This window comes from Pleurodeles waltl, chromosome 4_1 (assembly GCF_031143425.1).
Source record: "Pleurodeles waltl isolate 20211129_DDA chromosome 4_1, aPleWal1.hap1.20221129, whole genome shotgun sequence".
Classification (NCBI taxonomy): Eukaryota; Metazoa; Chordata; class Amphibia; order Caudata; family Salamandridae; genus Pleurodeles; species Pleurodeles waltl.
In genome coordinates this window covers 748920811-748939846 of record NC_090442.1, presented here as the reverse complement: position 1 = coordinate 748939846, position 19036 = coordinate 748920811, and the positions used below count along the sequence as shown (strand labels likewise).

At 47.1% G+C, this 19036-nt stretch overlaps 1 protein-coding gene across 1 annotated transcript in view; it reads right to left on the bottom strand.

The window, feature by feature from the left end:
• Positions 1-19036, bottom strand: part of SND1 (staphylococcal nuclease and tudor domain containing 1) — a 1722638-nt gene that overhangs the window by 99776 nt on the left and 1603826 nt on the right. Inside the window, exon 20 of the mRNA XM_069229374.1 lies at positions 8616-8685. Within this exon, the coding sequence (XP_069085475.1) occupies positions 8616-8685 (70 nt within the window). The remainder of the gene's footprint in view (positions 1-8615; positions 8686-19036) is intronic.

Below are 19036 nucleotides of genomic sequence, written 5' to 3'. Positions count from 1 at the left end.
CAATCAGTGAGCTACAGCAAAATGTACCAGGAAGAAACGTGAGCAACAGTGCACACCAAAGTCCTGCAGCCCCTGACTGCAGTGGCAGGAAGTGAAACCCTGTCCGGGGGAGCCTGTACCACCAGAGGCAGAGGACCTTGCCACCGAGCCATATCGCCCTGATCCCAAAAGACAGGGAGTGGAACCTGCAACAAGCACAATATGAGCCCGTAGCAGAGGAAAAACAGAAAATGGAATATGGGAAATAAACCTTCATAGGAAGGAATCCAGAGGCAAGGAACCGACCAAAAGTAGGCAGGAATTGGCTCCTGAAAGAGTACAACAATATATGTCCACATGGAGAACAAAACTAGAGAAATGTGTAAAACAGCATCCACTACCAAAAGCTCAAAGAGTGAATGTCCAACCAAATCTCTTAGCAACTGAGATGAAGGGTAAAATGCCGACGGTAATTGAAAGGAGAGGCAATGGGGCAGGTCTGACCAAACGAAGAAAATCCCCGAACCGTGGTAGATAAAGACCAAGCAGAGGCAGATATTCCACCAGGAATCAGGCCAAACGAGAAAAGGGCACTCTGCCCGTCTCAAAAATAGAGATATACCAATCATGGCGAAGCCTTGCTTAAGGTAAATAAAAGGGCGAGTCAAAACTCACAAAGAAACCATAGAGGACCATACTGTTATAGGTGCAGAAACAACCCCGTTAACAAAGGAGGCTGTACTAGCCGAGGCATAAGATATGCTCTGGAACCACTGCTCCGCTGAAAGGAGCAGCAGAAAAGAAAGGCACTGTGCGCACCAAAGGAAGCGCAGAAGATCCAACATGGATGACAAAAGCGCAAACAAAATATGAGCCCGAAACGACCCAACTAACGGAACAAACGCCAGCACAACAGAGAAGGGGTGAGAATGCTCACACTTGAGAGGAACATGACAGTTCCCAGAAAGTTGCAGCAGATGACGTGTGTTAGAAGAGGAAGGACACTAGTCCCCACTGTGGGAATTACGGAAGCGATGCAAGGCAGTATCTGCATGTGCCCCAAAAAGCAACCTGCCATCAAATGGCATATCAAGGAGAGCATCTCTCACTGAAGATGAGAAATTGGAAGCCGCTAACCAAACCCTGCAAAGTACGGCAACAGAAGCAGCCATGAAACATCCAGTGGAATCGGTAGAGTCCATACCGGAGTGAACTGCAAGGCGAGCAGCCTGCTGACCATCTCGGATTAAAGACGTAAGAATAGGGCGAACATCAGAAAGCAATTGGAGTAAACGTTCCACAGAGTCCCAAAGAGCATGGGAAAAGAAGGCCAACACACATGAAGTGTTGATGGAATGAAGAGCGGCACTAGAAGAGGCGAAAATACGCCTGCCAGCAGCATCCAGCTGCAGAGAGTCCCTGTGCGGCAGAGTAGGTGGAACCTGCTCCAGCACAGGAACATCCAAAGCTGTTTGAGTATCAAAACCCTGATGGGTAGGGTGGTGGCGAAGATATAAACAGTCTGCCTGCGCCAGCTGATGCCTGTGCAAAACAGAACGATCTACCGAAGGACCAGAGATAGTCCGAGTCCATACACCTAGAAGGATGTCATGGAGAGCCTCACAAAAAGGCAGAACTGGTTTAGACTCAGATTGAGCCGGGGTAAAGGACAATAAGGGATCAACAGACAATTGCACCGTAGGAAGATGCAAGTCCAAAACATCACACACCCGCCTCAAAACCCAGTGCTGGCTTCCGTTGCCAAGCCAGGGGACGAAAGCAGACTGGACGCTGGGGAGGAGTCTAGACCACTAGCATGTACCAAATCAAGCAGCCAATCAGAGGATGAACCTGAAATGGGCCCCACAAGGGGAGCATGAGGAAGTGCAAGGGGGTCAGAAAGTGGGCCCAGCACCGAATCCCCATGCAAAGTCCCCTTCGCTGCTCCCAGCGTCTGTGTCGACTGACGGCGAGTGGGGGAAGCTTCCTCTGAAGCGGCATCTTCCGACTCTGGAGATATTAATATAGGCTCGTTGATGTGTCTAATGGCGCCATGTCGGGCGTCTGGACAAGAGGATCATGGGAAGGCGACAGAGGTCATACGAAGCCGTGCGCTGATGCAACTCCAGAGTCAGATTCGAGAGTGTGAGCACGCACAGAGGTGGAAAACACCAGCGAGGACCCTGCCAAAACACTCACCACCTCCATAGGGCCCAAAGGCGCTCTAGAGGGAGGGGAGGGACCAAAGATAGAATGAAGAGCGGTATAATAACATCCCATTTCGTCCACAGTCTCTCCGGTGTCAGGAAACGGCAGAAGGAAAGGGGTCAACACGGGCACGGACTCCACTGGAGGTGAACGCGGAGGCGGAGATGCCAAAGAGCGTGCAGACACCTGAGAAGATGTACCTAAAGATGTCGAGGGTGCAACAGAGGCAAATGGAACCACCAGACAACAACTCCTAGAGTTGTTTCTGAGACCACGAAGACGGACTGCGATGCCAACGCAAAGAGGACCTGTCCACTCGCGCCGCAAGGAGCTTCATACGACACTCCCTCAAAGACTTCGGCTTCAGAAGATGGCAGGCGTCACAGTCGTTGGCATCACAATGAGACCCCAGATGCCACAAACAGACGGATAGATGTTTCGTGGCCAACATCTTCCGGGAACAAGGTCCACAGGGTTTAAACCCAGAAGGCATATACACTATTTACTGAAGAGATATGTATAATTAAACAAAATACCCGACGTCGGGTAGAAAAGGCCAAAAGGACCCAAGGTACTACGATACACCACATCTGTGTTGCTGAGCAGAAAAGAAGAAACCGATGTCAGCGCTCTGGAGGAGGGAATATATGGACTCTGCAGACGTCATGTCCGGCGACAACATCGCTGCGGAGTCGCTCGAAGCACAGAGGTACTGCTGAAGAAAAGTTTCCAGATCCAGTCTGACGCCTGGGGGAGAATTCTAAGATAAGGAATCTGCTGCTAGTTGGCTCTAACAGATTTAGGGCCTGATTACAACTTTGGAGGACGGTGTTAAACCGTCCCAAAAGTGGCGGATATACCACCTACCGTATTACGAGTCCATTATATCCTATGGAACTCGTAATACGGTAGGTGGTATATCCGTCACTTTTGGGACGGTTTAACACCGTCCTCCAAAGTTGTAATCAGGCCCTTAATCATTACCACAAGTGTTGCTCTGGTTAGTATCCTATCTGATTTTGCTCACTCTGCTGGGGTTAATGTTGATTGTACTCCGATGGGGAAGGGATGAAGGAGCTGGAAACAGCAAGTAGGGATGGTTTGCACCTTTTTGGGGTGGGACAAAGGCTGATTTGCATTTGATCAGAACCCTAATGGAATGTCAAAACGAGCAAAAGAATGATGGAATAGATTGCACCCAAACTAATCATAGATAATTCCGACTAACTGAAGTATGCTCCTCCATAACATTTGTGCTACATGCAAAAAGTAGACATTTACAGGTTCTGTAGACTTCCAGTGAGTTTTAATTATTTATAAGAGTAGGATATTTGTGTGCATAAAGGTCCCTCCTTCAATGCTCATTGGAAAGCGGTCCTCGCAAGAAAGTAGTCAGCGAAGGACAGGGCACTGGGATATTTTAGTTCAAGTAAAGACCAGAGCCCTTGGGCAATTTAGTGTCACCTTTCAGTACTCACTAGTAAGTAGACTGAAGTATTGGAACACTAAGATGGCATAGCTCCTCATTCCAGTATCCTCATAGCTCTATTGTGTCAACTCAAGCTTATTGTACAGTTACTCATAACAGTTTAATACTATGCTCACAAACCGAATCTTTGTTTGGCACGGGTAACAATTGCGCTAGCACAGTGGTACTTGTTTTGTGGAGCTGAATATGTTAAAAACCTGTGACCTGCAGGTTACACTAGGATCCATACGTCAGCTTTCTCTACACTTGGGGTAGAGACACTTGGTGCCTTGAATGGAGGAGAGCAACACTGTAGCAGAATTTGGTACCAACTCTTGAGGTTGGCATAAAGTGAAAAATTGGCTGGGTCACCAACAGTAGGTAAATAATTGTAGAAGTTGGAGCTTACTCTTGATAAAATAAGGGCCCACTCTCTTATTTTCTTGGGGGGGTGTCATTCAAGTTACTTGTGCTTCCAAATTCACTGTATGTCACCAAATGAAAGATTATAGAGGAATCTACTAGTATTAGTGAAGGAGTATATCATATGTATTAGAATAGGCTTAGTTTGGTGCACGTGTGAGGTTAAGCAGTTAGTTCATAATAGTTTGGGTTGAGACGGTAGGTGTTTCATCAGTCTTCATAACACCCCCTCTTCACTGCTTAGTAGACCTTAGAAGTTAGGAGGGAATTGGACTTTACGCTCCTACATGGAACTACTATTGGCTAGTGGAGCACAGTGTTCCAGTTAGCAAAGGGGTTCATCTATGTTGTACAACTAATAGGAAGTCAGCGTCATGCACTATAAAGATAAGCATCATCAACACAGAATGTACTGGAATCTCAGGCTGCCAGCCAACGTCCTTTGCACATTTATGGAACAAGCCATATAGGACATATAGTTCAGAAATACTTTTGTAATATCTGCCTTAGCAAGCACTTTGTGATCATAATAGCTCAAATTATGTCCTGGGAGGAGGAGAAGCAGCATTTGATGAATTAACAGTGCCTCTCAAACAGAATACATTTAGTACATATATCAAGAAAATAAAGATCTAAAAATAACACTTTCACCCACGGAGGAGATTAGCACATTTAATGAGATTACTGCAGGCTGACGTCATGTCAGGACAATGTGATCTATGGAGAAGTGTCGGCTTTACGATGAAGGGGGGACAGCTCTTGATTACTTTCGAAAAGTTGGTCCACTCTGAGCACCTGTCTCCACAATAGACGCAGCGAATGTGCTATATATATTTTTTTTTTTGCATGGAGTGTGTTCCCTTAACTGTTTCAATGGCTCAGCAGGCAGAGTTAAAAACATACATATATATATATACCCATTGACTTCTCCTGCCTTCGAGCTCTGTGGTGCACAGCAATAAGCATGAGCCCTGGCCCCATAAAATCCAACAGAAATCGGAGTAAGACATGGAGATGCAAGTAGGGGCCTTCTGCCACTCAAACTCAAGAATACAATCAATGGTGATTATTCCCACTTCAAAGTCACCAGGACACAGAGTAACTCTGATCTGTGTCAGTGAAGTGGTTCATGTACATTGGTGCTTTCTAGCTATTCACAACCCCATCAGCGACTAAAGCAGGCACAGAAGATTGAGAAGTTATGGGAAACCTACAATAGCATCTTTAGGAGAAGTACTATCCAACATGTTTTGTGGGCACTGAATGATCCACAATACCAAGTCTCAGAATAATTTAGTTATTTTATTCCACTCCCAACTTCCCCTAATGTAAACCTGATATTTCTTTTCAATGTTAACAGCTCAAAGTTAACATTTTAGAACTCCCATACAAAAATGTACAACACTAATAATATGAATAGCTCAGTGTGATTTTCATAGAACATAAGTAGCTCTGATTACAGAAAAGGTCAGAGACTCCTGGCCTAAAATATACAAAAGAGCAAGAGTTCCCCTAATCAAAGACCAGAGAAAAGGGTTGGTGTTGATCTCCAACACATTGGTAGAAAGAGATACCACAAAAGAAGTGAAGGGAACTATGCCCTACAGCAACACAATGTATGGCAATGTCCTCAACAAGGAAATGCAGGGCATGGCTGATGCACCAGCAGTACCACTGCCAATGTCTCCCTGCCAGTATTACATTTACAGCACAGTTAATCTGCTGAACGTCTAAATTGCAGACATCAAGTTAAGTAATAGGGGGCCATATACCAAACCAATCATGTGTAGAAATGGGGTCTCATCAAGTTCAACTACTCAAGTCAACTCTACAGGTAGAAGCAAGTCCACCTAAACTTACTTCTAGAGCAGTGATCTTCAAAACTTTTAATGTCTTCCAGTGGGAAAAAAATCATTGTGGACCCCAATCTGTATTTTTCACAATTATTCTATGAAATTGACAATATTTAAATATGTCTACACTTAAACATTGCAGTTACACTGTTACTGTTTTAAAAATGCAATCAAATACATAATGCCTAGCATACTATTCTGGTCAGGCAGGCCCTACTAATGAGCAAAAATATTCACAGCATGATTATTAGAAGTGGGGTGGGGGTTTTGAAGAGTATTTAGAGTCCTTTGCCTTTTGACACATACTCCCACAGTTTGGATATAAATGAAAAAACATGTTAGTGATTGCCCATTACAGAGTGGTTTGCTGCTGCTCATTTTTTTCAATTCAAAACAAAGCCTTGTTGATAGCATAATGTCATTTTGGTCAGGACCTGGTGCCCCCCTGGGGGGCTGTTCCCAAGTTTGAAGACCCCAGTTCTAGAGTGTTGTGGCTTTCGTTTCATTGCCTATCCCAAAGGTGGTGTTCAGAAAGTACAACATTATTAAGCAGCTGCAATTAGGATTCCAAAGAACTCTCCATAACACAATTAGCAATCAAATGCTAAACACTTCAAAAGCACTTAAGGGAGGCTGACACCAAAAGTGTTCAACCATATTTAAGGAGGAGGAAAGGCAGCCCTTGGCATCCAGTGACCCACAGTAGACTGCCAACAGACCCGATGCAGGTCAAGAGCTCGAGAAGGGGATATATGGAGCTTGACTTATCCTTATGCAACAGCAAGAGCCTGAATGTGGCATGCTCCCGTCAAAACCAAACGTGTGCCTTTTAAAGCCACAAAATCATATTTCACCCAAACATTCAAGAAAGACCTAGTACTTTGATCTGGTAAACCTTCAAATAATTAATTCACATCAGCCCTAATTTACAGTATCTATCTCCAATACACTTGCACATCACAACAAAGCAAACTGTAATTTCAAATGACCATTGTTGTTGAAGGTGATACTAGTAAAGCGCCTCAAAGATCTTAGACTCAGGTTAAAATAAAACAGATTTCGAGAACACACGCCTGTGAGCGCACATATTCATTACACCGCAGGGCCACCAGACAATGCAGCAGCAAACTATGTGGTAAAGCTAAACAAAAATTAAAAGTAAATTACGCAGCACAATGCGACATTCTGAGGCCGTGCCATTCTACTTTTGTACCATTTTAAAACTGGAGTCCTCCCGTACATACATTAACACAAACACATCTTCGCACATCCTCCAGAGAGGCCTAGATCTGGGGGTCAGCTTTGAACAATTCATCCCAGCTTCCTTAAAACAGAGAGCAGCAGCGTCGAGTAACAACAAACCCCTAAGTTGTGAATGCGAGAAAGATACACGCATGACATTCACTTAGTCCTCAGCTGTACTGAGATGTAAACAATGCTTGATGACAACTAGAAAAAAAGATGTACTTTTCACCGACGGACAAGGATGAGCAGCATTACAAGACGCCAGGCTCGCTCCATTTAGAGAAGCATGTTCTGCTCTCAACCTAACATGGGAATTCAATCTCCGCGCGCCGTGTTCCGTCATGGCGGCCGCCCTGAGGTAGAGGGGTAAACACCAGGCTCTTCTTGAAGAGGTAATGAGTGGCTATGAGGCAATGATAGGCTGCACGTCAAAGGAATGGGCTGGGAACGGTCGGAGAGTGCTTTCGTGTAGCTGTCATTCAGGTTCATAGGAACGATTCCATTCACAAACAATAGAGAAGCTGCACGAGGACGGAGTTGGGGGTGCTCGGAGGCGGTAATATACAAAAGGGTTTCACAAGTCTTGGTGAGAAATTAGCAGTTTTTGACAAATTCAAAAGAGGAGCCATGCAGTTGCAAAACTGCTGCACGCTGGGTGGGTGGGGGGACGACGCTTGGTTCAACACGCTCTTCGCACGTCCGAGGTGCGAACACAGCTGATGTATTGACGCCCGAGGAAACCTAGTCCCCACCCTAACTTATTTCCCTGGATCACCTACAGAGATTATTCTGCAGTGTATCGAAGAAGTGGCCCTCAAACTCGAGACCAACTGGACTAGGAACTCATTCCTAACACAGGAACGGCTATCCCAGTCAGTGCTTTTTGACCTTACTTATGACACTGTTGTTACATTAGTTAAGTGTTCAAGCATTTTACACACAATCCCAAACCACATCTGTTCAAGTAATAGAAAGAGCTAAATGAAACGTAAATTCCTGGGAAAATACACCCTCAACCAGTGCAAAACAGGTTATTTTATTGGGAATTTCTAGACGTACTTTGATCCAACGGAAGGATAACAGAAGAGCAAACTTTCCATGTATTTGTGTTACATACAAAAAAACAAAAAGGTAAACAGATAAGACAATTAGACAGAACAGCTCAGTTAAACACAAAACCATTTCCCCCTCAAGGAAACCCATGACCCAAGCCTGATTGACAAGTGAGGGGAGATGAATAGGAACTCTTGTTTAGTCAACTGAAAAACTTTTGTAAGTCACTTGACAGTTTACTCTAGCTTCCCATCAGGAGAAATTGCAGGAAGCTATAAAGAAAGTTTTAAAATAGTATCACATGTGGGAATTGAGAGCTACCCAAGGACCTTTTCATCAGAATCAGCGCTAACCAGCTTTACCTAGGACTTCCTGGAAATACTCACATTGCCGTAATCTATGTAGAGCACGTGGACTTTGGAAGGAGATTCGATTTTTTCCACTCTTGCTCGATACCTGCATTGAGAGAAGATAGGATTTAGAAGGTCAGGTCCCCTGGATCAAGTGTGCAACTATAAAAAATGCTTAAAGCTGCCTAGAATTATTTAAAGCAAGTTTGTGGCCCAGATCTATGACAACCGCCCATAACTATATGACAGAAAATTAGAATACAAGTTTGTGGCAACAAAGAGCTTTAATTCCACAAAGTAACTTGCTCATCAACAAATCCCTATCAAATCTTATAAATTCGGTTATTTTGGAGCTTACAAAGCAAATAATTGTTCATAATGACCGTGACAAACCTGGTTTAGCATTGGCCTTCATTTAAACTCCTAGTCTAGAAAACTGATCTATCGGTGGAACGGAAATAGGTGTTGGAATGAGACATGACAAAGTAAGGAAAAAAAAAAATCATTGAACTACACTAGTTCTCGTTTAGTGAACTAACTATACCTTGCACATCCACCATGCACTGCTTATCAACCTAAATTCATTTAATAACTTAGCGCCCAACTTTAATGCCACTTTAACATTTGACTGTTTCAGTAAACACACACACACAAAATTATCTAACTATTTTAAAATAGGCTGCTGTTGGGCGACTGAAATGATGGGTAGCCTGAGTAAACAGATGTGGAAAGAGGATGCTACACTTATCTCCCTCCAACTATTTTAGCCCCTCTAACACATATTATGCCTCAAATTACTAACCCACACCTCCCCTCTCATTTTTATCCTTTTGGTTTAATGCATGCATTAACTTTGCAATGCTCATTTACTTCAGCCTGGCCTCAGAAAAAGCTTTGAATTCAACAGCTCACATTCCCCAAAAAAAATCACATTCAGGAGTGCTCTAACTGTCTTGAATACAGAATATTAGCACTATAGCTGTTCATTAGAATACACTGTGAAGTTGCAGTACAACACTGGAAAATCAACTGACAGACTGCTGCTGATGTTGGGAGTACGTTTTACTCCCAATACCAGACTTTATTCTCACATGGCTGATGAAGATAGCGTGAACGTAAGGAAAATGTGCTCCAATTTTAGCTCCTGAAGCATCTTCTCTATCAAAAAGTGAGTGAAAAGAGTGAAAACCGTTTTCTCTCTAACATGGATCATCAAATCCCAGCAAAAGGTCAGCATTTTTTGCAGAGTAAAATCACCCAAGAACTTGTCAAAATTCCTAAAATTAGACTATCACCAAGAAAGGATTTATACAGTGACCAACATCATTTATTACACAATGTTTTGCTGTGCATGACCCTCAAAAACAGGTATTTACTACAATGCCTTTCAATTGGAACCGTGACCCACCCCCACAAGTCTTGCAATGGCTGCCAAAACATGTTTATTTTGTGGCCAGCCTATCGGGATTAACTAGCCCTCTTTAAATTGGTCAATCGGAACACATCTGGACACCAGCAGTCTAAATGTACAAGTTACTTACCTTCGGTAACAAAATATCTGGTAGACATATTCTAGTTGCAGATTCCTTACCTTAGAATTTTCCCCCAGGCGTCAGACTGGATCCGGAGATTTTTTCTTCAGCAATACCCTTGCACGTCAGTAGGTGGCATCGTGGTCGCCGTGATGACAGTGGGAGTAGTACATAGACGCCGCCCTCGCGCAGTGACGTCAGTTTCTTTTAACGACTTTCCACGCCAGAGCCGCTAAGAACACTGAGATTGGTGCGCCAGGGCGAAGGACCTCAAAGGAGGAATCCCTGTCCCTAGAAATCAGTTCGCAAGCGGTGAGGATGGGTGGGCTGTAAGGAATCTGCAACTAGAATATATCTCTACCAGATATTTTGTTACCAAAGGTAAGTAACTTGTACATCTGATAGAGACTTCTAGTTGCAGATTCCTTACCTTAGAATAGTTACCCAAGCAATGCCATCCTCGGTGGTGGGCTGCGAACTAAGATCATACTAGAAAGTCCTGCAGGACCGAACAACCAAAGTAGCAGTCCCGACGGACCTGACTATCCAGGCAGTAATGCTTAGCAAACGTGTGCAGGGATGCCGACGTAGCTGCCTGACAGATATCCAGGACAGGAACTCCGCGTGCTAACGCAGTGGATGCAGCAGTGGTTCTGGTAGAATGAGCCCGCAAGCCGACAGGAGGTTGCTTTTTTCCAAAGCGTAGCACATTTTGATGCAAAGAAGCACCCATCGAGAGATGGTACGCTTCTGCACCGCCTTCCCTTGCTTCGCACCCACATGTCCAACAAAGAGTTGATCGTCCACCCGGAAGTCTTTAGTACGATTGAGATAGAACGCCAACGCTCTTTTTTGGTCCAGACGGTGGAGTCTCTCCTCCTCATGGAAAGGATGTGGGGGTGTGCAGAAGGCAGGCAAAGTGATGGACTGGCCTACATGAAATGGTGTAACCACCTTAGGAAGGAAGGAAGCTCTAGTGCGTAACACCACTTTGTCAGGGTGCACAGACAAGTATGGAGGCTTTGAAGAAAGGGCCTGAAGCTCACTCACCCTGCGAGCAGAAGTGATACCCATGAGAAAGACAGTTCTGAAGGGGAGGAGCCGCAAGGGACAATTATGCATTGGCTCAAAGGGGGTACACATCAAGTAAGTAAGTACAAGATTAAGATCCCACTGAGGCATGATGAAGGGAGTGGGAGGAAATAAGTGGGTGAGCCCCTTTAATAACCTACTCAGGAGAGGAGATTTAAAGAGTGAGGGCTGATCAGGAAGCCTAAGAAAGGCGGAAATGGCAGACAGATACCCTTTAAGGGTGCCCAATGCAGAGCCCTGCTGGGCTAAAGAAAGAGTGAACAGAAGAACCTCAGAAAGGGGGTCAACAGATTTGTTGGTGCACCATGCCACAAATTTATTCCAACGTCAGGTGTATACAGTTTTAGTCGAGGGACACCTGGCTGCCAAGATAACATTGCAGACTTCGGGTGGAAGGGCAAATGCTGTCAACTGTTGCCGCTCAATATCCACGCAGGAAGGTGGAGGTTGGACACGTTTGGGTGGAGGACCGTCCCCTGCTGCTGCGACAGAAGATCCGCCCGAAGAGGCAGTCTGAGTGGAGGATCGATGGACATGCTCAATGGCTCTGAATACCACACTCTTCGAGCCCAGTCTGGAGCCCCCAAGATAACTTGGGCCCGGTCGTACTTGATTTTCTGGAGAAGTCTGGGCAGAAGAGGGATAGGCGGGAAGGCATAAAGGAGGCCGGAGTTCCACTCGAGACAAAAAGTGTCTCCAAGCGAGTGCCGCCTTGGAAACTCCAACACGCAAAATAGCTGACATTGCACGTTCTCTGCGGAGGCAAACAGATCTAACCAAGGCTCTCCCCACTTGAGAAAGAGACCTTGCGCCACCTCTGGATGGAGATGCCATTTGTGATCGACAGTGCGTCAGCGGCTGTGTTCATCTGCTCTGGCGTTGAGAGAGAGCCCGCCAGATGTTGAACCATCAGGGTAATGCCCTGATGTTCCAGCCATGTCCAGAGACGTAGTGCCTCCTGGCAAAGAGTCCAGGACCCTACCCGCCTTGTTTGTTGGAGTACCACATGGCGGTAGTGTTGTCCGTGAACACCTGTACCACTTTCCCTTTGAGAGAGGGAGGGAATGCTTTCAACGCAAGTCTGATCGCTCGGAGCTCCAGCATATTTATGTGGAGTCCCGACTCCGCCGGAGACCAGAGGCCTCTGATCTCCGCCTCTCCCATGTGGCCGCCCCAACCCAGAAGCGACGCATCTGTCACTATAGAGAGATCTGGGGAAGGGAGCGGGATCTGCCATTGACCCAATTGGGATTCGAAAGCCACCACTACAGGTCTTTCGCAGTCCCCTCTGAGATCTGGACCATGTCGGAGAGATTCCCCTGATGCTGCGCCCACTGGAACTTCAAGTCCCACTGCACAGCTCACATGCGCCACCTGGCATGTGTTACTAGCAGGATGCAGGAGGCCAAGAGGCCCAGCAGCCTCAGAGTCAGTCTCACCGAAACCCAAGACCAAGGCTGAAAGATTGGAATCATAGCCTGAATGTATTGGACTTGCTTTTTGGGAGGATTAGCCCGAAACAGCACTGTGTCCAGAACAGCTCCGATGAAAGGGGGCATCTGAGAGGGAGTCAGGTGTGACTTCGGCACGTTGATAGTGAACCGCAGCTGCTGCAGGAGGTCCGCCGTAGTCTGAAGGTGGGAGACCACTGTCAGGGGCGGAGGTGCCTTCAACAGCCAGTCATCTAGGTAGGGGAAGACTGAGACCCCTATCCTGCGCAGATGAGTTGCAGCCACTGCCATCACTTTCGTGAACACCCGCGGGGCACTGGTAAGGCCGAAAGGGAGCACGGTAAACTGAAAGTGCTCGTGACCTACCACAAATCGTAGGTAACGTCTGTGGGCAGGAAGGATGGGGATGTGGAAATAAGCATCCTGCAAGTCCAACGCTACCATCCAGTCTCTTGGGTCCAAGGCAGACAGAACATGAGCCAGGGTGAGCATTTTTAACTTCTTCTTGAGGAAGTAGTTCAGGTCCCGAAGATCTAGGATAGGACGCAAGCCTTTGTCCTCCTTCGGTATCAGAAAGTAGCTGGAATAACAACCATGACCTACTTCTGGCACAGGGACCTTTTCTATAGCTCCCTTGGCCAAGAGAGCCACAACTTTCTGGCTGAGAAGCACCAAATGATCCTCCGGACGGTGACGGAAGGATGGTGGCATGTGTGGTGGTGCAGATTTGAAAGGGAGGGAGTAGCCCTTCCGAATTATTTGCAAAACCCACCCGTCCGTGGTTATATGTTCCCAGTGGGGCAGGTGATGGCGGATTCTGCCACCAACTGGATGGGAGTGAGGGGACGGACTAGGAAGGTTTGGAGGCTGCAGCGGGGGCATAGGTGGACTGGACAGACCTCTGGTTCCCTGTCCCACGGCCACGTGGGAATCCGTGCCCACGGCCACGCATAGGCTGTCCAGCGTGCATGGCCCAGTGGCTGGGTTGAGGACGCGACAGGGCGCCCCTTCGGTGGCCACGAAAGGGACGAAAAGCGGACTGTGGGGGGCGTGTGACGGAGGAAAGGCCAAGGGACCGAGCCAGAGCCCGGGAATCCTTGAATCTCTCCAAGGCAGAGTCTGCTTTGCCTCCGAAGAGACGGGTGCCATCAGAGGGCATGTCCATGAGTGACTGTCGGACATCCCCCGAGAAGCCAGAAGTACGTAACCAGGCATTGTGCCGTAAGGCCACTGTCATCACAACCGATCTGCCCAGAGAGTCAGTCGTATCCAGCCCACAACGGATTGTGAACTTTGCCGCGTCTCTCCCATCTTTCACTGCTTGGGACACGATAGCATGGGCCTCCTCCGGTATCTGCGGCAGGACTTGCGTAACCGTATCCCACAGTGAGTAGGAATAACGGCCCAAAAGACATGCAGTGCTCACGGACCGCAGTGCGAGGCTGGAGGAAGAAAACAACTTCTTACCAAATTGTTCCATCCTTTTGGATTCCCTATCCGGGGGTGCGGAAGGGAACACGCCAGAAGAAGTGGACGCCTGGATTACAAGACTCTCAGGCGTAGGATATTGGGACAGGAACATTGGGTCGTTTGGCGCAGGCCGATGCCGGTGAGAGATAGTCTTGTTCACAGGAGCCCCTGTGTTGGGTTTGGACCATGTACCCAAAAGGACATCAGTGAGGGCCTCATTAAATGGAAGAAGGGGTTCTGACGTAGAAGCCCCAGGCTGAAGCACCTCTATCAGGAGATTAGACCTGTCTTCAACAGTAGGTAGCTCAAGGCCAAGGACCTCAGCCGCTCTACTAACCACCATACTATAGGTAGCTCCTTCCGCCGTAGTCACGGTAGGAGGAGACAGCATGCCAGCGTCAGGAGAAGTATCCAGACCACTGGCTTCGCCCAAGTCCTGTGCCCAGTCTATAGTAGGGTCTTCCTGGTATTCATAAGGGTCCAGGGACCCCTTCAATTCCTCCCCGTATTCGTACCCATAGGGAAATGGGTCAGAATCCGACCTCGGGCGAATAGGGCCCACCGAAGCCGATGGCGGTGTCGGCTGACGCCGCTCCGACTCAGTCGTCGGGTATGAGAATTGGGTCTACGTCGATAGTGGGCACTACCGACGTCGGGAGCGTCGATAATAGACCCGGCGCCGGGGAAGGTCTCAATTATGCGACATGCGTCAGTGCAGATCCGCACACAGATCCGGAGGCGACCTCGGTGTCCGGGGCCGAAGCCACCGGTGCGGAATCTGAAGTCCCCTCAGCCAAGCCCCTAGTGCATGAATGCACCGTATCGGGGTTGGCACGCCCAAAGATGAGGCGCATGGCCTCGTAAAACAGTTGGGCGGGGGTCGCTCCAGCTCCGGGAAACTCGGGGAAGCGCGGAGTCGACTCCGAAGTAGGCTTCGAGGACGGAGTCCTAGTGCGTGGCAGCTTGTCCCGCATCGCGTCGGCCGAGCGACGGGGTGAAGTCTGAGAGTAATGGGACTTCTTCGACTTCTTACCTTGACCCGAGGACTTCGAAGAAGACGAGTGGTGATGGCTCTGCGACCGATCTCGAGACCTTCCTCTCGAGTGAGACTGGGACCTACAGAGACCAGTGCTGGGCCGCCATCAGCTTTAGGGACCGCTCCCTCAAAGCCTTCGGATGCACTGCCCGACACTCCGAGCACGACTTCGGGTCGTGGTCGCGCTCGAGGCACCACAGGTAAATGCGATGAGGATCCGTCACGACATCATCTGATGACAGTCCTCACACGGCTGGTCTTCGGGGACATCCTCGACTCACCAAGTGTTGCACCAAAAAAGTTCGACAAAACGGTTGAATGCGACCCAAAAATAGCCTAGGGTAGCTCTCTCCGGATCAGCGCGTGGCACGGAAATAAAAACTGACATCACTGCGCGAGGGCGGAGTCTATGTACTACTCCCGACATCATCATGGCGATCACGACACCTACAGAGTTGACCGACACCACCTACTGACGCACAAGGGTATTGCTCGAAGAAAAATCTCCGGATCCAGTCTGATGCCTGGGGGAAAATTCTAAGGTAAGGAATCTGCAACTAGAAGTCTTTATCAGATATACCTATTTATCCCTTTCATGCCCAAGCCAAGCCCCTCTTTCAACACTAATTTCTTGAAAGGAGGTGAGTGGCTTATTACCAGATCACAAAAACACTATGAGTAAAGTTCTAACCTGATAAGTTTGGTGTAATTGGTTCAGCAATTTTTTATTCTACATTAGAGAGAAGCGTTTCCTGTGGGAACTAGCATGGGAAATTTCACGTTTGGGACCCACATCACCACCTCTTTCCTGAACCTCCCATCCCCACTTGATGCATCAGTGCAAAACTTTCCACGAAGGAGCTGAGGTGAATGAACTTTATTTTTTTCAAATTTTCATACGGATTTGTCAAACAATGCAAAATTCACAGGAAAACAAGACACTTCTGTGGAAACTCTGACCTAACTAACTACCCAGTAGCAAATATATATAAAATTCACTGAGAAAAGCAGAGGTAGTTATGCTGACGTTTTACCTGCACATTTTTACGTTTTTCAAAAAATCTAAAGTAATTTATAAATATCGTCCTTTAATACAACTGCTGCCGCCCAAACCCTCCTCATGCACCCAAAAGTGTGTTAATAGGTGTATTTTTTTTAAAGTGTGCTTTGGATCCACAGATCCACTGCGGATTTACACTGGGAGTTGAGAAAGGGGTAGGGTGCTTGGGGTGTCACTCTAAGCCCTGTAGTGGATCTGCTGGGGAAAAAAAGGGGTCCATTTTTTTTTTTTTTTGGCCCCAGAGGGACCTCTCCATCTGTCCTATGGGATTAGGATACCAGCATCATGACCTATTATGTTAGTTTTTTATTGTCTCTGTCCCCCAACCCATAAACCCCCGCCCACTGCAAATGTGAGAAAGAAAATGGAGGCTGCAACTTTCCATGCTGGCAGCATGAAAGCAGCGTTAGGATTCGACGAATCGCCCAACCAGGGAGCTCCGAGACAGTGTGAGAGTCTGTCTGCTGTTTCTAACCTGGCACTGCCGGCAACACATTGCTGGGTTGGAGAGAGCCCAGTGTGCATGGGTGCTTGGCCGGCCAGAGATAGCCGGCCAAACATACAAGCACACTAAGGGGGTCATGCCGACCCTGGCGGTAAAAACCGCCAGGGCCGTGACCGACGGAAAGCACCGCCAACAGGCTGGCGGTGCTTTCCTGCCCATTCGGACCGCGGCGGTAAAGCCGCGGTCAGAAAAGGGGATCCGGCGGTTTCCCGCCGGATTACCCCAGGCTGGGCTGAATCTCCATGGCGGCGCTGCTTGCAGCGCCGCCATGGAGATTCTGACCCCCTTCCCGCCATCCTGTTTCTGGCGGTTTTTACCGCCAGGAACAGGATGGCGGGAACTGGTGTCGTGGGGCCCCCTAACAGGGCCCCAGCATGATTTTCACTGTCTGCTTGGCAGACAGTGAAAATCGCGACGGGTGCAACTGCACCCGTCGCACCCCTGCAACACCGCCGGCTCCATTCGGAGCCGGCTCATGTGTTGCAGGGCCTTTCCTGCTGGGCCGGCGGGTGCTCCCTTGGCGGGCGCCCGCCGGCCCAGCGGGAAAGTCGAAATGGCCCCCGCGGTCTTCTGACGGGGGAAGTTTGGCGGGCGGCAACCGCCGCCCGCCAAACTTGGAATGACCCCCTAAGTGTTGTGCACTCCTCCTCCGTCACTGCCCCATTGCCCCGCCCCTTTTACTATATAACAATAATAAACATAGCTTATTATCGTTTTATAGTAAACGTTTCGCAGCTGCTGATGTTGGCTGGGTTTGGGATAGTGATGCTCCTCTGCCGTAGGGGAGAACCCCCGAGATATATATATATATATATATATATATATATACACACACACACACACACACACACAGAGACATGGTGGTCGCCACTAGTTTGGGCCTAGTTACCATAGGAAATGGATTTTTTTGTTTGCTAATAACTTTGGCGCCATTTGACATATCGTCACACAATGAAAAAAAAAATATTCATCTACCTCAGCTACTTCCTTGAAACGTTCACTTGAATCAGTCAAGGGGGAGCTGAGAAAAAAAGTGGGTCCCAAAATGCAATTTCCCCATACAACTTCCATAGGCATTTTTGAATAGCACTACAACCCACATGGCTGAACAGAATTTAACCAAATTTGACAGAAAGCTAGACCTTTACCCAAAATGTGTGCTTTTGTGATTTGATGTAAATCCGTTTGATAGTTCTTGAGAAATCAAGGTTAAAAATGTATGTATAAATGGACAGTTGGCCAATGAAAGAAGAAGCATTTGAAAATATCCTAACAATTCCACCGAATGTCAATAACAAAATAACATTCTTGATTGTGAACATCCACTCACTTGAATACAAGTACCAGAAAGTCCAGTATCATAAATGAGGTTCACTCCTATACATCAAATAACTCAGTGTTTCTTCTTTCATTTCCATGGATGGCATTTTCTTTTAGCTTTCAGGGCTAGCACCATAGTATGTTTTTTATGTTTAACAAACATCCAGGGTTATATTGGAGGTGTTTGGAAGTACCCTGTTACTTGACAAAGGCTACTGGGTAGCCAAAACATGCAGTGCTGTTTGGTGCCATTAAAACTGTAGTTTGCAGAATTGGTTTCAGTAGTCACTAGGTAGTTATCGTAACAACCATGTGTAGGAAGCTGGCTCTGTATAAAGTATATCAAAATGAGACAGTGTGCACAGAGTCCAGGGGTTCCCCAGAGGCTTAACAAAGGCTAAAGTAGATAATACTAATGCTCTCTTTTGTGGTAGTGTGGTCGAGATGTTAGGCTTATCAGAGGGTACCTCAAAACATTTGTTGTACACACACAGACAATAGAAGAAGCACACAATGACTTAATTCCAGACCAATTGTTTTTATATAGCAAAAATATATTTTCTTAATTTATTTCTAGAACTAGAAGATTCAAGTTCCAAGTACGTACTTCAATAGATTCGTATTTCACACATATCAACAGTACTTTGTTTGAAATTGATAAGTTATACAGTTTTTGAAATTTTGGCAATTATATGTTTTAAAAGTTGACACTGCAATTTTCGGAAACACTTCTTGGGGGGAAGAAAAGTTAGTACGATTTACAGGTAAGTACATGCCTTATAGTTCCCCTCTGCGGGAGTTAGGAAGTCCACAGGTTGGGGTTCAAGTTAACCCCAAACACCCACCACCAGCAACACGGGACCAGCGGGTGCAGAAGTCAAAGCTGAGGAAAATTTAACATGGGCCCCTATGGAGACTGGGGGCACTCATTTCAGATCTGCTGGCAAGTAAGTACCCATGTCTTCGGAGGGCAGACCTGGAGGGTTTAGAG